Source organism: Rhododendron vialii, chromosome 1a (genome assembly GCF_030253575.1).
Source record: "Rhododendron vialii isolate Sample 1 chromosome 1a, ASM3025357v1".
Taxonomy (NCBI): Eukaryota; Viridiplantae; Streptophyta; class Magnoliopsida; order Ericales; family Ericaceae; genus Rhododendron; species Rhododendron vialii.
The window spans coordinates 39,473,410-39,498,103 of record NC_080557.1 but is presented as its reverse complement, the minus strand read 5'-3'; the positions used below and the strand labels follow the sequence as shown (position 1 = coordinate 39,498,103).

Here is a 24,694-nt window from a genome sequence, read left to right as displayed (position 1 = left end):
GATTTCTGATTTGATTTCGAGACTTCCAAGGTTGTTGATTCTAACCATTCCAGCATATTTAAGAAGTCTTTTACATGGATTAGAATCCTCTTATGTGATGATTTCTCTTATGATTTCAGCTTAGTGATACTTCATGGGACACATTATATCCTGGTCTTATCTTACGATACGAACTGTTCGTCTTGTTGAGTACGTAATGCCCGTTTATGGTTGATCAAAAGCCAGTATGAATGAATATCATCAATGAAAAAGAAGACGTTTGCTTTAAAGTTCTCTAAATTAACGTTTGCTTTGAAGTTCTCAAAATTAATACTAACTGCTTGTCCTAAAATGAGAATTTGCATTCCAGTGGGAGTTGGGGCAAATAATGTTCAACTCATGGAGAGGTTTTTACGGAATTGCATAAATATGGAATGGAGGGGAAAAAAATTTCCCATACATGAAACGGAGGAAAAAAAATTCCCAAAACATGGAGTTGGTTTGTAGTTGAATCTGGGTTTGAACCTAAGTTGTCTATTCTATAGACCTAAGTTGCCCCTTCTATTAACCTAAGTTGCTTCTTCTATGGACTTAAGTTGTACCTTATTTTTTCTAAGAAAAGCAGTTAGTGAAGCAAATTGGTAGCTAGTAACATAACTTCTTCACATTTTCAAGTAAAACCAAACAAGAAATTTCAAGTAGTAATTTCTAAAATCTAAAAGCTCAAGTATAAAGTGGATGCTAGAAAACATATACCTTATTTTCTCTATCATTTCTCTTCCTAAAAGATTACCCAAAAGACACTAATATTAAAGTACTTTAAAAACCCAAATTTGCAAGTAACCCAAATTTCAAATTTCTCAGAAAACAATGGAAATGGTAAGGAGATTGAAGAAATACTCAATAAATTGAACACCCAGGAAGTTCATAGAAGGGGTAACTTAGGTTCATAGAATGAGCAACTTAGGAAACCCAGAATCGATTATAACCAACTCTATGTATGGGGAACTTTTTTCCCTCCGTTCCATATTTATGCAATTCTAAAAAAACCTCTCCATGAGTTGGGTATTATTTGCCCCAACTTCCACTGAAATGCAAAAACCCAAAATAAGTTCCCAAAATCGTACTTGTCGGTAATTTGTTTTCAAAGCAAACGTGTTTTATCGTACCGGTACTGATTTCCTGATTAACATTTTTTTTTTCTTCCAGCCTGCCTTCCTCGATAAGCCGAAGAAAATAAAATGGTTTGATTATTTTTGGGCTGAAATGAGACCCATATGAACAGCACAACAGCTTGCTGTGATAGCCTCCATCCGATTATAATAGCACTAGGAGAAGAGCAATGCTTCGGACAAATATTCGGATACAGAAGTATCTAAAATTGTGCAATTCACGTGAATTTTACACGTTTCATGCAAAATATCAATGTCTAAAATTGTGTCCGAGCATGTGTTGGAAGCATTTTTTTTGGTTTTCCCGCAGGAGAATGCAGTGACAGGTGATGTCGTGCTCTTTAGTAATCCAACCTATAGGAAAAATTATTCAATCAAACATTTTTGTGAGGTTCGAGATTAAGTGTGAGGACCCCACAACAAATATGGTGGTGGGGAGAGATTTGGGGCACTGCCACGTGGTGCTTCAATGGCATTAGAGTGTGTTTTACTAACTAAAATAAGTACTTATGTTTTTGAATTAAAGGTGATGTATTGTGAGAGAATGACCTGCCTCGTAAAGCGAAAATAGGTAGTACTTAAAAAAACAATCCATCCGTCTCATTTTGTTTGTCAATTTTCGTTATTTGTATTTTTCTTTAAAGGCTTATATGTCCCAATCTATAATATTTTTCATAATTTTGAAAACTTTTGTATTGTAGACCTAATATATATACAAGATCCATATTATATTATTTTTAAAAATTCATATTAAAAAATATAAGTAATTAAAAATTAATACAAATATTAAAAAAAATTAAAAAGGACAAACAAAATTGGAAGGAGAAAGTTGGCTTTGTTCGTTTCGTGGTTTAGTTTAGTTTTAGTTTTGTTTTCAATTATTACCCTATTTCTTTCTTCAATCATTACCCTATTTTTTCAATTATTACTTTCCCATCTCTCTCTATCTCTCTCCAATCATTACCCCTATCTTCAATCATTACTCTATTTCTCTCTCCACCCACTACCAAAACTAAACTAAATTAAACTCTCAACCAAACACAACCAGTCTAAAATTTAGCGGGACGGGTAAAAAATAATCTGTCAGATCGATAGAATCAGAGAAACAACGGTAACCACAAACCACTTGACGACAAAATTTTAGCGCCAAACACAAGAAACGCTAAACTCCCAAATCACCGGAAAAAAACCAAAATCGAAAACCACTTCCAAATGTTGTGCACCGCACCCCCTCCCCTCCACCTCTCCATCCTCCGCAAGAACCCTAAATTCTTCCACACGCGCGCCACTCATCATAACCGACCGAGCACTGCTCCTCCCTTCACCGTTCGATCGTCCTCGAGCGTGAAAGAGATCGAGAAACCGATCGAAAACCAGGCGGTAAGAGAAGGGGACTTGAGCTCGAGTTTGTGGGATTCGGCGCCGTTTCTGCCGATTAGGGCGGCGAAGAGGGTGGTTCTAGTGAGGCACGGGCAGAGCACGTGGAATGAGGAAGGTAGGATCCAAGGGAGCTCTGATTTCTCGGTGCTTACAGCGAAAGGCGAGTCTCAGGCTGAGACTTCCCGCATCATGCTCATCGATGATGCGTTCGATGTCTGCTTTTCTAGGTCTGGTTTTTTATCTTCGATTTTGCTCGGTGTTGAATATCAGTTTAGTTTGGTTCGATCTCTTTCAGTCTTCTTCTGGAAAATATTGGAATTTAGTTCTACATGTTAGTAGACACACACACAAACACGACACACATATTAAAGCCCGAGGGGTTGACACGGTGCTCAAGAATCTAAGGTTCGAAAGTGCTATCAACTTGGGTGGGGCCAATGCATATGGGGGTAGTCTCCTACTGGTGCCCAGTTGAATTGGTCCCATGGTATAAAATTATTAATTGAGGCGCACTTATGCTGGCCCGGACACCGGGACAATATATTGATATAATTAGTGATATGCATATGGGGGTTTTGATTGTTAGTTTAGTTTGGTTCCATTTCTCTCAGTTTTTTTTTTTCCTTCTGGAAAATATTGGAACTCAGTACTACATGGTAGCATGTGTGTGAGTAAACCCAAGGGATTGAGACGGTGGTCAGTAAACTAGGGTTTGAATGTGCTATCAACTCGTGCGGGGCCAATACATACGGGGGTTTTAAATACTCCCCCACTAGTGGCTGGTTGAATTGGTCTCAGGGTATTAGTCGAATTATTTATGCTGGTGCTGACACAATGAGTTATCAAAAAATTGGTATAGTTAGTAGTATGTGTGGCTTGTGAAATTGGAGTGGACAATGGGTAACAGGGTAAGATATAGGAGATAAGTATTCTATGAATTTTGGATTACTACATGAAGGATTTCGACGCACTCTAGCATGTAGATGTGTCAAATCCATCACCAGGTAGCTCCCATCCCCATCGTTGGTGTTTACTTATATAGCTCTTCTAGCACCCCGCATTGCCGAGGCCATAGTAAAACACTAAAACCTACCATGCAATTCAAAAAGGTGGTGTTAAAGTTTTGCCTAAAGAAAATTCCAGGGAAAATGTTTCCCTTCTAATATTTCCAATGTCTTAAAACAGTGAAAGGTAACTTTAACAAATGGGAGTCATGGACAATGGTTTCTCTTTGGAGTTACGGACAATAGTTTCTTGTTCAATAACAATACGATAAAGTTTTGTCCTAGTTAAAAAACTAGGCAACGTCATAGCAGTGAACTACTGTGCATTATTTCATTTGTGGATAGTCGCGGCCGTTTGGCTCAATCTCATACCAAAAGCTTGTATTTTTGCATCAAGCATCGGTCCCTAGTAGAGAATGGGAGTTTTGAGGTACCCTTTTTCTTTTTTCTTTTTGAAAGGAACACTTTGAAGCAAAAATTTAGGATCTCAAATTGGAGTGACATTAGTTGATTTTGGTGATGTTGGTTTCCATTTTTGATTGAGGTTAAAATTTGTTTGTTTTCATAATATGTACAACAGAATGGTTCAATCCGAACACCCAGATGCCAATTCATTTATATGGTCATAATAAATCATGAGATGGGATAATTGAGGCGATTCTCATGTAACGATTGTTATTCATTCTTCATATTCTTCATAACCCATTGACCATTCTTTGGTTTCTTTGTTTCAGTCCACTGATTAGGTCAAAGAGAACTGCGGAAATCATTTGGAGTGCTCGCAAGGAGGACATTATCACTGACTCCGACCTGAGGGAAATTGACCTGTACTCCTTTCAAGTGAGTTTGAGTTCTCAACATCTCTTCAATCATATATGCCTTAATTATTCTTGAATGGTAGACAGAAGGTATATGTCAAGTAAAAGTGGCATATTAATAATTGCTAATTCCAGTGCTGACTTTAGGGTCTCCTAAAGCATGAGGGAAAAGCAAAGTTTGGTTCGGCATTTCACCAGTGGCAAATGGATGCCCCAAATTTCAATATCGATGGCCATTATCCAGTGAGGGAGTTATGGGCTCGTGCTAGAAGCTGCTGGACCAAAATCTTAACTCATGAAAGCAGGTCTGTTCTTGTGGTTGCTCACAATGCTGTTAATCAGGCTCTCGTTGCAACAGCTATTGGTAGTACTTCCGTTCTCTGTTGTGAGCTGCTGTCAGAAATTATAGTCTGTCATGTTGAACAGATTTCTTCTCGTTTCCTTTGGTGCTTTTTCCCATTAATCAGGATTAGGCACCGAGTATTTCAGGATTTTACTCCAAAGCAATTGTGGTGTGAGTGTGCTGGATTTCACCCCACGAATAGAGGGTGGGTCTCCATATATATGTCTTAATCGTTTAAATCAGGTATCTGCCCATTCTTTGTTCTTGATCTCTTTTTGTAGCCTGCAGAATTTTCGATTTTGTTGCTTGCTTGCTTTTACACATAGAGGATCATTTGGGTGGTATAGAAAATTGGTGATTTAGAAAAGGGTGATCCAATATTACTGCTTTTATTTATTTTGGTTAGATTTCTATATATTTTGCATTTCTATATATTTCTGCTTCCATCAAATAGCGCATATTTTTGCAATTGAAAATTTCCACAGAGTGCTCTTCTGTTTGTTGAAACGTTCTGAATGAACCAAAATTTCTCGTTACGAGGTTAAATAGTAATTGCATTCAGGATAATATGTCAGTTTATTCTGATGTCATTTTAGCTTGTTAAAAATATTGGACCAAAAGATATTGCTCATGCGGAGCCATTGCTTACTCGGTAGAAGATAGTAGGAATTATTTGAATTGATTTTGGATTCTAATTCATCCCAGCACGCACTACTTCTATTTGGGGCATCTATGAGCTATGTAGCATCGACACGGACACGTGACACGGCACTGACACTCCGACACGCATATTTGAAAAAATTGGAGGACACGACACGTTGGGACAGGTTTTAAAATATATTAATTTTTCAATGATATGAATTAAAAAGGATCTAATTATAGATGTGTAACACTACATACCTTAACTCTTAATTATCATCAAATCACTCACAAAAGTTTTCCAACAAAACACGTTTCGCCATCTGTGTCTCTATAATTAATGAACCATCATATGTCACATACAAAAGAAAGACTTTTCCAAGCTTTAACAAGTGTCTACTGTTTTAACCCCAAGGGGTTGGCTTTTGGTTTGCTCCCTACTAAGGTCTCAGGTTTGATTCTCCTTGCCAAAAACTATTGGGACCACCTCACCCCACGCGTAAGTGTATGAAACGGCTGTGAAGGTAGCGCAAGTTGGCCCAGGACACTTTGCATTCCAAAAGAAAAGTGCCTACTATTTTGTTTAACACCCCTGACATGTATGGCGAGTGTCCTGAACATTTCTTAGAGTGTCCCCTGAGTGTCCGAACCAAAAATGTTGAGAGAAACTATCACACTTTGGATTTTAGTGTCGAACACATGACACCACCAGAAGAGTGTGGGTGTCCGATTCTGGTACGTTGCCTCAAACGAAGTGTCCGTGCTACGTAGTCTTATAAGTATAAATGTTTTCTCAACTGAGTTAGCAAAAACCATTAGCTGGTAGTCCTCATTTTTGTTGCTGACAAGTGTTCATTAAAACACAGTGATTGCATTCTTTTCATAAAATAACAAGGGATGTACCAAGAAATATGAGTTTTCTTAAATCTTTTTGTTGACCTACTAAATGGTTTGCCATGAACGATCATTATGCATTTTATTTGTTAGAGTTGTGCTCGACTAAGTGAACCTAGAAATTTCTAGATTATAGAATCCATGTAAACGTAATTATTGACGTCAATTGATTCTCATAGTTGAATTGGCAAGTGTAGGACATAATTACACCGTAATCAATGCAGACCCCAAATTCACCTGTTGCTGGAAGTTCCGCTGGCAGAAAAGCCAGTAAGCGGATGGTTCTTGTCTGTCATGGTTCCTCACAGGGCAGTTCAGAGGTATGAACCCATGTTTCTTGGGATTTGGATGGTTTGTGTACAGTATTCTCTCATTTTGTTAATGTTTTGTCATAGTGAAATTCGTGACCTGCAGTTATCTTGATTCTCAATTCGATTCATAGATCTTGACTACCTTATCAAATATACATTAGTCTCTATTAGTGTTGTCCATATCTTCAGTTAATCCTTATTCCTCTTCAATAGATAACAACTTATATATAACGGTACTTGTTTGACAGGCTAAAATTCCTTGTACTGGTGACACGCCTATGAATATGCTAGGGATTATACAGGTACAGCAGTTTTCTCATTTCACTATGGAAAATGCTCGTCACTGAGTGTTTGGCTGAGAGTGACAACATATTAGGTAACTATTGGATGGTGATAAAGTGGGCCCCACTGTTGCCCAATGTCATGTTGCCACATCAGTTGGCTTTGGACTGACTTCTGGGCTAGACATAATTCTCTGTCGTTATTATACAGTAACTGATTTTTATGATCTGATTTTGTCTGTTGGACAAACATTAGTCCCAGAAAACTGCGGAGCTACTTCTTGATTTGAAGGTGAGTGCTATAGTCAGCAGCCCTAAAGTGGCTTCAGTTGAGACTGCTAATGTCATCTCCCAAGTAAGCTCCCTGCAATGTTCTTGTGTCTTTGCATAATCATTCACACTTCTCAGAGTTAGGGACTAGTCAGAAGTCAATGCCCAATGGTGGATGTGACTGTAGGTTCAAGAAGCTGCTGACTGCTTGGGTGCTGATTGTGTGCCTCGCTATGTGGAATTGAAGCAGATGCAGGACCTTGATGTTGGAAACATTCTTCAACAATCAAAGAAGGCAAGTGACATGAGTTTGGTATTCTAAAAAATTCTTTAATGTTCAGTTTGGTTGCCAGGAAGAGGCAGGAAGATAACGACCCTAGTATGGTATTACAATCATCTCCGGAAAATAATGTAGTACTATGGTCAGTTTGCTTTAACTAGGCATCCCAGTAGAGCACGAGTCTAAATAAACAACAACTGAGCCTGCTTCCCTAAATGTAATCTCAAGTTGATGATCGACAATTTGAATATATGCTTTCTTCCAGAATTTTGTCTTCCATCCAGGGAGTTTACCTGGTACTAGCAGCTTTATTGGGGAATTTCTTATATGAGTCGGTGCCAGCATTACTGTTTCATCTGGAAGGCATAATGATAGTAGGGTCGGGATATCCCCGCCCTCCGAACCGGACGTGAAGGTCTCCCCTCATCCAGCTCTCTGCAGGGGAATCTCCACTCACTGCTTCCCCCTAATATCCTCCCTTTACCACATCATGGGGGTTTACAGGAGATCCCAGAGGCTCGCTCGGAAAGACTGCTATATCATACCTTTTTTTTTTGGCTAGGCCAAGATTGAAAAGAATCGACCCATATCCATTGATTGACAAATTGTCCTTAATTCTGGTTTTTGCTTTGTTTTCTTGAATGTTGGTTAACTTTCCTGTTTCTCTCTTCTTTTCCTCTTCCCTTTTTTCTTTCGTAAGAAAACGCCTTAGAGCTCAGCCCCAAGTACAAGAGCTAATAGAAGAAAGCTGTCTGAAATCTGAATATGTAATTAGGCATAAAATCATGCAAATAATCAAACACTGACTCACAGGGGCTTCTGCCTTGTTGACACTGTTTGACAATCCATGAGGATTGCCTTGCAAATAAATGCTTTGTGGTTATGTTAAGATGATGGAACTGTGGAGGTATTTATGGAGGGAAACGAAAGAAGATGAAGAAGCTAGACGTGTTTCTTTGATTTCCCAATCGTTTAGTGATCCAAATACAGCCTTGGATTGTTGTATTTGTCAATGCATTTCATTCAGCTCCAACTTTTTCCCTACAGGATGCAAGTGAAGTTTCGTCTCTTCAGTCTAATTGGTTAAATGGATATGAAGCTGAAGTAAAGACAGCAATATGGGTTCAGTTAGGACAGGCCTGGAAATCTCTGTTAGAGGAACTATCCAGCGAATCTGAGGCGGAAAACATTGTTGTAGCAGTTGGGCATCCTGTGGCACATATTGCATTGATGGGGCATTGCCTAAATCTGACAAAAGAGTGGATGGGAACGTTTCACCTTGACGCAGGCAGCATCAGTGTTATCGACTTCCCTGATGGACCGGCTGGAAGAGGTGTTATCAGGTGCATAAATTTCACTGCTCACTTGGGGAGGTGGTCAATACCGATTACAAGGTCAGTTACCGATGATGAGGCGTTCTAAACTTGTTTGTGTATAGATTCATATATATTGTTGTATTCTGGAACTTACTGGCAATGAGATAATCTGCTCATTTAAGCCTTTGTTCAGTTGTAAGGAATGCCACATGAACAAATAGTTCCTAACAGAGGTGAATCAAAGGAAAAGAGGGGGGGTGGGGGAGGGGGAAATCCATTCTTCATATAAATTGGCAATAAAGTTAATAAAAAATTCTGTTTTCGACTTTGCAGTTGTGCATAAACATCTAGCATTTTATAGGAAATATTTGGACGGGAAATGTTTCCTTAAAAGAGTAATTGGGGACACGCCCTACCTTTCATGGGTCCATTTTATTGATGAAACGGTCAGGTGAGTAAAACATTCATTGTTTTCCTTCCCTTTCTATGTCACTAGAAGGAGCTTTTAGACGGAAATTCCATGATATAATATACACCTATACTACGGTAATGAAACGAGGTGGCAAGTTGCTCGGTTTCACCACCACGAGCTTTGAGACTTGAAGTACGATCTCTGCGTCCTGTGATAATGAATATGCTTATTCAGTTCTGTCTTATTGTTTTAGTTGAGGAAATTTTGTGTAAGCAGTATATTCATCTCCTAACTTCCCCACAAAAGTCCAGTGAGTATCGAAAAGGCGTTTGGTGTGCAGTTGTTGGGTTAATGGATACCTAAACCAGGAAAATTCTCCCATGTCTAAGGCAGATTGGGAAGACTCTTTGAATTGTTGTGGTTCAGTTGGGAATCTTCATGCTGCTGTCCCAACCACTTTTTATTTTGAAAACTGCAAAATATGCATGAGATGACATTTTCGCATCTGTGTTCTGAAATATCTTTTCTTCCCAACACCGTGGTCGTGCCTCAAGACTTATCTGTTCAGCGATAAAGAGTTGGGTTGGAGATGCTTTAAGCATCTCTTACATGGGAGACACCAGAAACTCTATGGCAAGTCCATATAATTTTCAAAAACCAAAAGAGGTCCGTGTAATTACCCCTTTGTTATTTCGAGCATGAGTGGAGGAGGTCCCTGAATCCATCGTTCCTGTTGTGTCCGAAGAAGCATTAGGTCTAGCCTAATTTCTTTGGTTGCTTTCTCGATCTTTTCTGATGTTTCTGTAAGAGCAATGCTATTGACACCGTCTTTTATATTTTATAGATACAAGTGTGGTGGGGACCACCACAGTTGTGTCTATGGAGTATAAAATGTGGTGTCACTAGACTTTTCCATCTGTAATGCACGACCAGGGGAATAAAGAAAAAGGAAAACTATCCCTTGTTTGCACTTTTCGAGGTGGTATGTTATCGCAGGTCCTATTTAGTGGCTCCAATTAGTCTAGAACCGCACCCAACTTTCATTTCCAATTACGCATCTACTCCCATGATTTGTGGGCCCCACATTTTTTTCCTCTGCCTTCGTGCTTTTAATATGCGCTTATGCGTTTACGCTCTCAATCCTCGCTCTCGCGAGGTGTAGCAGTTTGAAATATTTTTGAAAGACGGTTACATGCTCGCGCTCTTGCTTTACACAAGCGCACACCCATTATGTGACTTAGAGCAAGACCGCATGCATATATAGGGCTAAGGCCCCATTCCAGAACATCTTCTTAAAAAATAAGTACTTATTTCACATTTTCAAATTCAAAAATAATATAAATGAAAAATAATTTTTCAATTTTTTTTGCACCGTATTAAAGATCTCAATGAAATCTATCAAACAAGATCCATAGTGATAGGAAAATTATTTGCGTAAACACATGATTTTTGAACTTCAAATTGTCTTCTTAAAAAATAAGTACTTATTTATCGTTCCGGAATCGGGCCTAAATATTAGATCAAATTCTAAGTTACTTAATTTGTTTAGATTATTCATCCAAAGACTTTCTTGAAATCCCACGTTAATGGAAATCAGCCATAGGCATAAATGTAGCCTGATTCCTAAAAATTAACATCGATAAAGTATTCATTGATTTCATGTAGTAGTGATGTTAATTAATTAAATGCTCTTTCATTGCACAGCACATGTTAGTTGGTTGTAAACAAACTACTCCACTTATTATTTATTGTTAAAAAGAAGCGAGCGAATTGAAGGGACAAATCACGTGTATACCTCATCACTATGTCGCCCCCACTTAGGGATATTAGTCTAAATCAAATCAATTGGTTCAACACACACGTACGGGGAATTTCGTTACACTTTTTGTGCTCATAATATGATGACAATGCTGATAGCCCTATTCTCTTGATAGAGGATTTCCCGTCCAAACCAAGCCAAACCGAATGGTTTGGTTAGATTTTTCAGTAGTGTGGTTTGATTCCGGTTTAAAAAAATAAAAATCGCGTTAAATGGTTTGGTCTGTTGATTTACGTTAATGGTTTCGGTTCCAAACCGATTTGAACCGTATAATTTCGTTAATTTAGATATACCAAGTATATATGAGAGTTATAGTTAACTAATTTCCTAAATTAATAATCTATTCAATATACCATCCTATTCAGTATTCATTTACTACCAAAGTTATTTAGCATAAATTCCTATAATCCATTCCTATAATCTTGGTACACCAAAAGCACATGGTATACAGATATATAATGCTCCATTCAGTGAATATTGATCCGCGACTCAATTAATTCCTAAATTTTCTTGTATCTCTATAAATGAAAACCAATTCTTAGTTATCTTCGCAATTTTGAGTAGTTTAAATAGTTTACGGAGATGATGTTTTAGTTTCAAGTAAACCGTGTTCGAACCCGAACCCGAACCGTAGTCTAATGGTTTGGATTGGTTTGGTTGTATACTTTTTGTGGGTTGTTTGGTTCTCCAAATTCATAATTCGTAAGTAGTGATTTATTTTTTGGTTTACTTTAAAATTGAACCAATCTGGTCCATATTCACCCCTATATTAAACACCAAGATCACCACTTAGAAGGGTAACAAAATTCCAAGGGGAAAGTGCCTTTTTTCGTTTTGGATTCTCAAAACCCTTGAGTATGGTCTTCAATAAATTTTATCTATCTCTCTCCATTTATTACTCTCAAAAGACTCTCTCAAAATTCAAACCGAACATGGTTTGTCCTCCCGTTCCTATTCCACCTGCTTAGTTGGGGAATATTGTTTTCAAAAGAAATGAAATATTCTTCTCCAGTCATATATGGACTGGATCGGTCCGGTTCAGCCCTTTTAGGACCTTTTTCGACCCTTGATGATTCGAATCATTTCTATTTTAGATCTCGTTGAGAATTATGACCTTGATGAATATCAAGTTGATCTGATTATAAAACACATTAGCTCAAGGTAAATGTGTTTCATAATAATACCAAATGACATCCACTGTAGGTGGACAAATTCAAGTAGTGCTCTGAATAGCACTAGAATGCAATGGCTTCACGTGCCTCTTGACCGGAACCCTAGTTTGTCAACGAAACCTTTATCCTGCAAAACAGACAAGGAGTGAGTGCACCTTTGCCTCTCGTGGCAAAGGCCCTCCGATGCCTTTGTTAGTATTTCGTACTAAAGAAACCCTAATTATCAGTAGGAGAATATCGAATAATACAGTGTATTGCGTACCTTTTACCTCTAGGTTTACTCTGTTTATATAGACATTCGTATGCTTGGCGCCCAAGCATCCCTATTGCCATAGGATTCCCAACTCGTATAGGAAACCCAGGACATCAAGGATTCTCGTTTCCTTTATCAGCTCATTAAAAGAGTCCTCTTTGGATCCTTTTCCATAATGAGCTGAACATCCCATTCTCATTGGGTATCTTTACTAGATCCTATATTTCCGGGATCTTATTCCTTTACGGGACATGACTACTTTGGAATCTTCCAGAGTATTCCCTATGCTCCTATTTCTTGATTGGAGCTCTTTCTTTGCTCGGCCATCTCATGGCCGAACAGACGGCTTGGACCATTGACTTCTCATGTCACTGGTCCATATTGCCGAACACTTGTTTAGCACGATGACTGTCCTGTCTATATTCAAAATATGGTCCCACATACCATTTACATTGCTTTTAACCCGTGATCCCTCGTATCACGTGCTTGGTTCTTGCTTCATCTGTTCGACTGTTTTTATAACCGAACAGTCTGCTTTGGACCAGCTACTTCACATATAACTTGGTCTGATGTAATCGGAATGTCTCTAACTGTCGAACAGTCAGTTTATAGCTATGACTTCCCATATCATTGGTCCATATCGTTGTTCACCAAACTGCCCGGCGGTAAGTCCTGTCATACTTACCACGTGCTCCCGAATATCACGTGTTCGGCAACAAAATGTATGTTCTCGGGAATACCTCCCTACATCCACTTAACTTGATTTTCGACAAGGTTATAGTTCACAACGAGGTCTAAAGTATAAACGATTTGGATTATTAAAGCAAGGCCTAAAAAGGCTCCAAAAAGGCTTAACAGAACCGGTCCAATCCATTTGCATGATTGGAGAGGATCTCATTCCTTTGCATTTTTCGAGGCGCTAAAGATTAGGTTAGACTTATCAGCAACTATAGAGACATGAATCCGAGTATTGAGAGAGGAAATTCGAATAGTACTTACCGATATTCAAACCAATTACTTGGTCCCGGCGAATATTATAATTACTCCTATACCGGTCTCATTATCTGTAAGCGCATAGATCGAATTTAAACTGTCATTTTCACAACAAAACTATTGCACCCGAAACATGTCCAAAATAATGTACATGAAAACAATGTTTCAACCACTAGCTAGAAAGAAGGTAATAGAGCTCTCTCTCTCTCTCTCTCTCTCTCTCTCTCTCAACAACTAGCTAGAAAGAAGGTAATAGAGCTCTCTCTCTCTCTCTCTCTCTCTCTCTCTCTCTCTCTCTCTACTGCAGATCGATTTATGAACTTACAAAGTTTGTTCTGATCACTCAAAGCTGAATGATTAATTTGTGATCATGACTTTCGACAATGCATTGATTAATGTGCTAGCTCTTTGTTTATTGTATTGTATTGAGAGAGATATTTGCTATTATTAATTCCTTTTCTTGAAAGTAACATCGCACATGCAATATATACTACTAGTAGATGAGATGTCATGTCATTAGTTTTCCAGTTAAATTAATTAACGATGTTGTTACCCCCAATCATAGTAAGATATTAATTACGTTTTTGTTTCATTAATCAAGTTTCCTGCTGGGGATGACTAAGACGTACATGGACTAGTAACTAATAATATCATGAGAATAGGATCAGGATCGAATTAATTAGTAGTTGTAGTTGTTTTGTTACTAATGTTTAGGCTTTGCTTTTAAGTGTCACTTAAGTTTTGTTTCGCTGCATGCATCCAGTGGTATTGGTACCGACAGGTACCATACCGAAAATGGATCGATAGCCGCTCCGGGCCAACTCCGGCCAACGAACGGTCGATCCGAGCCATCCAAAAATTCTAAAAATAAAAACGGTGGGGCTTACGCGAGAATCAACGGCATCCGATATGTGTAGGTGCTCGATCTAAACACCTTATTTTTTCGTATATATATCCAATAGCTTTATTTCTTTTTTCTAGGACTAGTACTTCCAAACAACTTTTACCATATTATTAAAAGTGAAAAAAACCACTATCAGCAACTGGCGTGCGGAAAATGGTCTGTTTCCCCCTACATGTCTGGTTGAGTTACGATAAATTTCATTCAAACGTTGCATGCCACGAGTTAAAATGGTACTATTGTATTAGGAACTGGCGTGCCGCGTGAGGATGTAGTACTTGTCAAATTTAGCAGCACAGCACAGCCGGGTACTATTCTAAATGATGTTATAACAAGGAATTAAGTAAGATTGTAGTGGGGGCCGGCCCGTCAAGTCGCTGCCCAAGCCCGCCCACGGGCCGGGCCGACCGGGCTTTTTCTTTTTGGCGGGTCGGACGGGCCGGGTTACCTACCATAAATTGAAGCTCAAGCCCGGCCCACGGGCTAGCCCAATTGGCGGGCCGGCGGGCCAACAGGCGGGCTTAAATTTCCTTGGGCAAAACTAAACCAAGGGAAAAAAGAAAGGGTTTTGTGGGATTTTGGGCTAATAGGCGGGCCCATTGGTGGGCTTTTGGGCGGGCTGCCGGCCGGGCTCACGGGCCGGGCCTATGGGCGAGCAGAGTAAAAATTCATAGGCCCTAGCCTGCCCGTTTTACGGACTCGGTCCGGGTAAAAGCCCAGCGGGCCGGGCGGGCTTTGGGCGGGTCGTGGACCTTCAAGCGAAATGATGACGCCGAGTTAAAGGAAAATACACCAGAACACATGTGGAGTAGGATATGGCCACATGGGGCTGCGACACAGGTGATAAAAGCCGACCACGCGATGAGCATGGGAGCACCACAAAGAAAGCATTCGAGTTGGAGTACGTGGCAGCACGCGATACCACGAGAAGGTGTGTAAGTCCGAGCAAAGTTATAAGCAGACAATAAAGGGAAAAGGTGCTCAACCTAATTGCCGAACAAAGGGTACGATCACATAGAATTAGCCGAAATAAGCCGACCAACGAGATGGGCGGCTGAACAATCCAGAATGTTCTGGATCGAGCTAGCTCCTTACGTGATAAGGGGGAATCCTATGAATGGAATCTTGTGAATAAGGGAATAAGATATTTTGCCATAAAAGGCAGTGGTAGAGTTACTATACGGAAAGAATTCTATATGAGTAGAAGGATCCTAACGAGATTAGGATCCTCGGCTGATAAGGGGAGAGAATCCCAGAAAGTTAAGTTTCCTATACGAGATAGGAAATTTAGGGCAACACGGGTGCTTGGGGGACAAGTCGCGTGAAATCTATAAATGCGAGGTAAACCTAATGAGAAAAGGTATGCTGCTACTAGCTCGATAATATACTTACGTGTGTTAAAGGTTTTCAATTAGTGTTTGTTCTAACTTAGGCATCAGAGGACCTTTGCCGACGAGAGGCAAATGTGTGCACACCCGTGCTTTTGGGACGCAGGTCTTAGGGTTTCGGCGAGGCTGACACGTGCGTTGCGATCTGAAAGAGAGTTATCTTTCTTAAGCGGTTTTTACCCGTTACAAAGATAATTATGTACAATGACAATAAATAATATCTTGTGGGTGACTAAGACATTTACTAATGATGACTAAAAAAATCATGCATGGAAACAGGATCAGGAATTCAGGATCGAAGTTGTTGTTCCTTAATTCGTGTTTAGGCTTTGCTTTAAGTGTCACTTAAGTCTTGTTTGGATGCATCCTTTTTAATTACTAGTAGTACTTTGAACCAACTTTTAGTACTACGAAAGTGAAAATCTCACGATGAAGCACATGCATGCATGGAAGAGTAGGGGACACTGAATATTTACTAAAAAAAAGCTCAGAGTTCAAATTTTCAACTGCTTATTATTTACTATTAACTAATGTTTCATGCTTCTTTAATTTACCTGTTACTCTATCGATCTTTCTATAAACCAATACTAGATAAGATAATAAATCTACGATGTGTTTGGATTTTGAATTTGTAAAATGTGATGAAAAGAGCCAAGTAAAGTTCATTTTCCTCTCATTTTGTTTGCATTGGGAAAATAATTCATTCCACCAAAGCATAAGATATTTATGTGACGCCAACGTTAAAACATTTCAAAAAATTTATGTGTCGATAAAAAATATGTTACGTCATATATATATATATAAAATATGTGTGTGTGTGTGTGTGTGTTATATGTTCAATTAATTTGTACCCTTTCATCATCTCAAATATATATTTACGTATAAAATATGTGAGACACCTTATTTACATGCTGGAATTAATGCATGATTTACCTGATGACTGATTGTTCTTAATTAGTTTCTAATCTCTGTTTTATAATCCAAATTTTATGAGGACAAATTCCGGGTCCTATGTTTCCTGTTGTTCAAATTTGTAACATGCGTTAATTACATAACATTGCTTTATTCACAAGAATAAACACTTTCTTTAATTAATTATTACTTTTGTACGTACGTATATATATTTTTATATATGTGTAACCATCCATTTATAAACATAATCAACCTAGGGGATAAAAAAAAAATGGATATATGCAGGGATATGTCACAAAGTACGTGCCGGCCCCTCGAGTTTTAGAAAATTATACTCCGTTAGAATTTCTTTATCTTATGAATGGTAATAGAAATTCGCTATTACACAAGTTTATTAATTCTCGTATCTCTTTAATTCTATTATTGCGCCTATGTTATTTTTCCTTAATTTTTTTTTTGGGATTTTTCCCTACAATTCCTAGCTTCTGTACATCAAATATTCCCTTTTTGATCTCAATTTGTACTCTCATTTATCGAATCCCTTTTCTTAAATCGCTCTTATATGTCTCGTCTCGGAGGGAGACTGTCAATGATTGCATCACACACTTTACTTTCTAGGTAAAAGTTCCAAAATACTGTAAATCTGCAATCCTTGAGCTGTTTCCTAATATTCCCTTGATTTTCTCCTTTTGAAGTTCAAACTCCACAAGGTACATGAAATATAAATTTTGATTTCTCATACAAACATTTTTATAGGTTCTGTCTTGGACCCACATGTTTTTTTTTGAATGGTGAAAAAGAATTTTATTAATTATAGCGATTAAAATAATAAGAGGGACAAGAGCAAAACGGAATCACAGTGAGATAAAATCATCCCAACTAAGTTCGTACCCAAATGGTATCAAGTCTCGGACCCACCGGTATAACCATGTGTGTGTATTGTCAACTCGGGATGGTTTCTGGTCTCTTGGGTGTGTAAGAATTTCCTGTTATTAGGTAAAGCAAGAAAAAATGGATAATTTTGTTTAATGTAATAATCCATTTTCTTGTCCTTTAATTTATGATTTTTGCCCTCACGTTTTTTGGGGGGTTTAGGTACTTGACGGCTACTTTTTTCTTTTCTTTTTTTGTGTGTGTGTTAATGTGTCTAAAATAATGATTGGATGAGAAACAGTTTGGATTAATCCATCTTTCCATCAACCAAATAAGGCATAAACTCTAGTGTGCTAAACCTATTTTAGTATAGCAGTGTGTACCGTTAGAGACGTGAAGTCATTATATATTTTAGAAAATTGATGAAGATACCAAACCTTATTGAAAATACCAAATTAATTTAGCCCTACACTTAATTCACGTGTGAGTAGGAAAATTGCCAACTTTATTTAGTTTAAATAGCCGCGATTTATTAGGCCCCGTTAATTCCGCTAAGAGAAATAAATACTTACTTTTTGAATTAAAGATAATATATTATGAGAGAATGACTAGTCTCGCGTGTAAAGCAGGAAACAAGTACTTAAAAAATAAAAACCTTATTGCTACGAGTTTTATGGTTTTTGTTTTTTCGGAGAGAGAGAGAGAGTACATAAACACCCATCACTTTTACATCATTTTCATGTTCGTGCAAAATTAGTTTTCCAATTAATGTTTGGCAACCATTCGTGTCGGTTGATCACTAAAACAAGTTGCGGAAATAATTAACCACTAGCCTAACTTTGCAGGAGTTTTTTGACACGGGCTTTTGGGTTGCTTTCTCAGGTCAAATTTTTACACCATATTTGTCGTCTCGACAAGAAGAATCAGAAAAGTATAAAAATACAGATTAAAATCGAAAAAGACCCAAAAGTCAAAAGAATTTAATTTTTTAGAGGCACGAAAGGGCTTGTTTGGGAGCTGACTTTTTAAAGAGGTTGAATTACTTCTGATTCATAGACTATTGTTTTTTCAATTATACCGAGAACTTGTAAAAGAATTTGGATAATCTGTTCTGTGCAGAATAATATTTTGCATAAGACTAGTGATTATGAATGTATGACGGGAATCTGGAAATCTCATCTGCGGTGATTTTTTGAATTCTCTATTTTCCTGTAGAAATCATTTCGAGACTTGTGGCCAAACAGCCACAATCCAAAATTGCATAATTAATGACGTCCAAACATGTCCCAAAACTAGTTTTCAAAATTCTTTGAAACAATCTTTGGCAAAAAAAAAAAATATATATGATCTCAATATGAAATTGACAAGCATTTTTACTTTTCTGACATAGTTTCTACTTCGTCAAAATCTTAGTTACATAATTTTTTAAAATGTCGCGTGCTCTCACTCTTAATTCTTGCACTCACGGATTTTATTTCATGCTCAAACTCGTGCTCCGGACATACCCCAAGGCCGGACCATATGGGCTACATACCCCAAAGGTGTGCACCCCTCGTCTGACCGCAATGCTCTCATTGATCAGTTTGATTTATTATTCTATCAAAAACATTTTATTTATTATTCTGTACGTGACAGATTCCGCATCCTTTATCATTTTCTCACTCAAACATTTCTTTTTCTCCTTATAATTAAAAGTGTCATTATTGTAATGTTTGTTTCATCGTAAGGTCTCAGGTTCGATTCTCCTTGCCAACTTAATTACTACCACAAGTAAGCGTGTGAAACCGCCGTGGGAGGGGCTGTAGAGATTAGTCTGAGGTGTGCGCAAGTTGATTTAGGACACACCTTGCAAGCGTGTGAAACCGCCGTGGGAGGGGCTGTAGAGATTAGTCTGAGGTGTGCGCAAGTTGATTCAGGACACACCTTGCATTACACAAAAAAAAAAAAAACCATTACACCTGCACACACTGTCTATTCTACGTCACAAAACTTTATCTTTCCAGCTTTATAAAGCTTAAATCATATCCTTTTGTCATCAAATATTATTGTTTATTTTGTTACTTTTTAATTTCTTTATGTAGCTTTAGTCCTTATATGTATTAATGCTTCCTCTATATTAATAGTAATTAATATTCTATGGAATATAGAATGGAAAGATTATCTGTTGTGGGTGAGAGGGGACATTAATTCATGAGGTACATGAATGCTCTTAAAATATAAATTTAATTTAATGTTCCTTCTCTCTCAACTGTAACCATTTATCACAATTTGTTTTATATAAATCAATGTACATTTAGGCAAGGGAAAAAAAGCTAGGATTATTAATTTTCAGTGTTTGATCGATGCTGTGTAATGGCAATAATTGAAGCCAAAATTTGGTATTCTACAATGTTGTAATAAATATTCTAAAAACCGGAAATCGCGCTTCAACATGAAAACGTTATTTGTTATGCTTTTTTCAAAGAATTTGAAATTCTAGAACTACGGACGGATGCCATATATCTTGATTGAAAGAGGTAGGAAAAAAAAACCCAAAAAAAGAAAAGACTAATTGAGCTAGAGAAAACAATCCTACAACTTTGGCAAAAAGCTTTGGAAGACATTAGAGGAGCTTTAATTTTAGACGTACAGGCATTACCAAGTTTTTGGCTTCGACAAAGAACAAACTAAGTCACAAACGGAGATGAGTTAAATGAGTTATAGTGTGTTGTTCTTTGTCGAAGGAGAACACACTAATATATGGGCAGAAAAGAAATTCATAAAAATAAAAGGAGAGATGAAGTTAAAAAAATCATGAGTAAAATACTTGTATTAAAAGAGGGATATCTAAAAGAAAAGTCTGTCCCTCACATACTATTATTTTTCAGTTGCTTTTAATCATTCATAGGAGTAGGTGGGTCAGGTCAACAGACTGGTTTCAATATGTGGGGTCAACACTACACACATGACCAGTTTCCACGTCAGCTGCTTATCTTCTTTTCTTTTTTAATTTTATTATAAGAAAACGCAACTTATATATATATAGGCCGGTTCTAGAGACAATACATTTGACAATACTTTTGACAATACATTTTTCGGAGCTCCACACAAATAATCGGAGCCGTTCAAATTTTTTAAAACATGTTTTTAAGAGTTCCCGTAAAAAATTAACTCATTTGGATATCGACGAGGACTTGATCGGCTCATTCAATTTTATCTTGTCAAGTTTGACAAGAATCAACTAAATGAGCCGATTAATGATAAATCAAATAAAAATTGTGTGGCTGCTAGGCCTAAAAACATATCGTGCCATAATCATGTCAATGTCGTTCTACTGTCAGGTGTTCTAAAATGACGGCCCAATCTAGCCTACTTACTATGTGCGTCATGTCGTTCTGTGTCGTGCTAACTTTTAAACTTGTACGTGCATGTGTCAATATCTCTATTGTCGACATATATTTCACGTATCAATATATTCATGTATAGACTTTGCGTCTTTTATTTTATACAAGTACTCACATTTGACGGGCATTATTTTCTGAAAGGAGTGGAAATGTGATATCAAAGTTAACGATGTGAGGAACACGTCTCTTTGCCAACCTCCCCCCCTCCCCCCCAAAAAAAAATAATACGGAGTAATAATAAAAATAAAAAATGTGCGTGCCTATATATTGCACCCAAAGCACTAAGAAATTTTAGTGTGTCTCGATATGACTCTTTGAGATATCATCATGAAGATTTAAATTTTTCATTTCACAGAGTTTGCTAAAAACATTATTAGTTTAAAAACAATTTAATTTGACATTTATTCTTGAATCATTTGAACCATGCATTATCTGGATACCTATGTCCTTCGGCCATAAGGGTACGGATGTCTGATCAATTGGATAGGGTATATTTTATGCTCGACGATCTCGATGTTTCCTACCGAAGTGTATTATAGTTTCGCAACGCATGCATTAATTCACTTAAAGAAATACCAAGGGATCAGCTCCTCTCGTCCAGTTTTTCAGCCCATATCGGGCCAATTTTGATAATCGAAATTGTTCACATTTAGATTTCGCCCTGAAAATTGATCATGCCAAAAACTCAAGTTGATTGGATAGTAATTCAACTAACTTATTACGAGTTAAATGGGTTTGACCTGGTGTTGCAAACTCTTTTTTTCAAGATAAATGCTTTTCGAAACCATATCAACTGTCAACCGATATTCGATCAACTTGATTTTTGGTGTGATCAATGTTCTTGACGAGATTTTTAAACGAACGATTCAGATAATGAAAGTGAACCTGTAAAGGACCCGAAAAGGACCAAAACTGGATGGATTGTTCAATCCATTTCATGAACTACAGAGAGAGGATCCAGTTCCAAATATTAATTTCGAACTTAAGGGATAAACCAGCTTTTCACCCATTGAGCAATTTAATTTCGCAATGCAGGTATCTTCAGGAGAAGCTCCCTTCTGTGATGGTTAGCCATGTTTATCGGGAGGAAAACAAATGTGCAGAAGTCCTCGCCAAAGAAGCTCCTAATCATGCTTTAAGTTTTATCTTTTTCCATGTTGCACCGATTGGGGTGTTTTTTCAATTGCAAAAAGACATTATAAGGGTTAAATACCCCAGACTTATTATTTCTGATTAATATTAGTTCTCGCGTTCATTACCCAAAAAAATAAAATACTGTACCATATATTCCGAAAAGCCTTAATCCCCCCTCTCTAATTGGGAAATCGAACAAGCCTGTATACATAGTATTAATTTATGGTATTCCCTTTCAGTTAGTAGTCCACTATTTAATACTCCCATCTCAGTTGAACTATCAATAAATAGTCCAAAAAAACCAATTAGAGATTCAACGTTTCTGTCAAAATTTGAAGGTCCGAGAGAATCCCAACGATTTCATAAACTTGTCAGTAACCTGGATTTCATTTCCCCCTGCCCTCGCTCACCTTCCTCTGTTTTTCCTCCATACAAAATTTATCCCTTCAAATTCACCCTCCTTTTCTTCCCTTTCTTCTCGGGCTAGCTAGCCCCAAGCCAAACGAAACATCCATCCATATCCCCAAAACCCACATCTCTCTCTCTCTCTCTCTCTCTCTCTCTCTCATCGATGAGACAAATAGCCTCCTGCATCGGCGAATACGCAATTCAAGTATCCGATCACGCTTCCTGCTCGACCTCCTCAACCCACTCATGGATCTCTCCAAGCCTCACACCATCAACCCAAACCTCCGTCTCCTGCCTATACAAAACCACCCTAATTTCAAACCAAAAACACCTCCTCATCACAGTCACCTGGACAAGGACCCACACCACCCAAGGCCTAACCATAACCTTCGGCACAAACCCACCTCAAACTTCCTTCAAACTCAACACCAGCTCCGGCCTCTTCCGGAAAAAGAAAGGCGCGAAGCAACTCGAGGCCGAAAGCTCGAAAATTGACCTCTCCTGGGACCTCTCGGCCGCCAGGTACAATGCCGGTCCCGAGCCCACCGACGGGTTCCACGTAACGATCCTCGTGGACTCGGAACTGGCCTTGGCTCTCGGTAACAAAACTGACATATCCAAAGACGTTGTATCGGCGAAAACCTCGTTAGTTTCGCGGCGAGAGTACTTTTCCGGAAATACCCTTTACGTGACCAAGGCAAGGTTCTGCGAGGGTGGGGTTTTGCACGATGTTTTGATACACTGTGGCGGAGAGAATGATCAAACGGAGGGTTCGAAGGGTCCGGTGTTATCGGTTTGCGTCGATAAGAAGACGGTGGTGAAAGTGAAGAGGCTGCAGTGGAATTTTAGAGGGAACCAGATGGTTTTTGTGGACGGGTTGCTGGTGGACATGATGTGGGACGTTCATGACTGGTTTTTCGGCAGCGGTGGCGGAGCGGCGGGGTTCGGGGTGTTCATGTTCAGGAGGAGGAGCGGGACGGAGAGTAGGCTGTGGTTGGAGGAGAAAGTGGGGAGGAAGGAGATGCAGGAGAAGGAGAAGATGGAGTTTTCTTTGGTGATTTATGCATGTAAGAGCCCTTGATTAGTCCTTCTTCTTCTACTCTTTTATGGATTGTATGAATTTTCCGTAATTTGGTTTTTTGGTTAGTCCTCAAAGGAAAATAGATGATTCTTTATTAGTATGATTATTAGTGAAGGGGAAAAAAAAAACTTGGATTGTAGATTCTATTTTCGCTTTCAAAGATGGGAAGTTTTTTATCAGTCAATTTGATGGTTCTCTTTGCGGATCAAAACAAAAAAGAATTGATGGTTCTCTCTCTCTCTCTCTCTCTCTCTCTCTCTCTCTCTCAATTGATGGCAACTAACTGATTTCCAAGTGCTTAGTAAATGGCTGAAAGAAAGGACTAATTTTCATGGATTTTTTGTGGCAAAAGGTAAAAATTGACCATACCCATATGAACTTTTTGTATTTCTTGATAGAGAGTTGAATGAAATTTTGCCACATTTTCTTTTGGTCATTCCGAAAGATTTCAGGGGGAAAAAAAATTGGCCTATCAGCCTATGCCTTAAAAGGACAAAAAATGGAGTAGATGGGAATCTCCTGATAATGATGAGAACAGTTTCGTTTGTTTTTTTGGGGACCGGTAAGCGAGGATCCGAACAGCTTTTTGTTTAATTGTGGTTTGCTCTGTTATTTGATAGGAATGGCCAAATCCATCCCTGGGATCCAACTGGAGACTATGGGCTCGCAAGGCGTCCCCAATCCACTGTGATTGTCGGAATCTTTATTCTCGATCCTAGTTTTGTACCATGCACAAATTAGGCACGTTCTGCTGGGATTTTTTACAGTATTTTTTAAGTTAGTTATTTTTAAATTACTTTTAATTCAAAAAAAAAAGTTGGATTAATCAGACGACGATAAGAACATGATTGACCAGGTAACTTATTCGATCTTCCGAAAGAGAGTGAACGAGGATAATTTGAATCTTTAGTGTCATAGTTTTGTCGAGATCGTCGATGAAATTGAACATTAGGTTGATGACATGACGATGGATCATGGACACTAAAAAAGGAAAAAAAAGATGAAAATGGACACATTAGCTGTAAATTACTCTTCTCAAAGAGAAAATCTAGTACGATTTGATTATAGTCCGTTCCAAAATGCAATATGTTCCAACAGATACGATTTTCAAAATATTCTTCGTATTATCAGAAATATTTTTGAAGATAATCCGAAACTTACATAATATAAAAGCAAAAGGAAACAATTTAGGTCTATTTTGGCTAGAGAAAAGCTTTTTCACTGAGCTTTTCTTGAATAGTTATTTACAAAGGTGAATCTTGAACGTCCAAAGTGTTT

At 38.1% G+C, this 24,694-nt stretch overlaps 2 protein-coding genes across 2 annotated transcripts; both read left to right on the top strand.

Moving 5' to 3' along the window:
- The first annotated feature begins 2,249 nt into the window (after positions 1 to 2,249).
- LOC131331360 (probable 2-carboxy-D-arabinitol-1-phosphatase) lies at positions 2,250 to 9,013 on the top strand. The gene is made up of 9 exons (XM_058365296.1): positions 2,250 to 2,758; positions 4,270 to 4,375; positions 4,501 to 4,717; positions 4,821 to 4,939; positions 6,454 to 6,549; positions 6,789 to 6,842; positions 7,078 to 7,176; positions 7,279 to 7,386; positions 8,419 to 9,013. Exons 1-9 carry the CDS (start codon positions 2,364 to 2,366, stop codon positions 8,791 to 8,793), a joined length of 1,569 nt encoding a protein of 522 aa, XP_058221279.1. The 5' UTR covers positions 2,250 to 2,363; the 3' UTR covers positions 8,794 to 9,013.
- Positions 9,014 to 22,247: 13,234 nt separating this feature from the next.
- LOC131331280 (uncharacterized) lies at positions 22,248 to 23,600 on the top strand. The gene has a single exon (XM_058365191.1). It carries the CDS (start codon positions 22,499 to 22,501, stop codon positions 23,414 to 23,416), a length of 918 nt encoding a protein of 305 aa, XP_058221174.1. The 5' UTR covers positions 22,248 to 22,498; the 3' UTR covers positions 23,417 to 23,600.
- Positions 23,601 to 24,694: the final 1,094 nt, after the last annotated feature.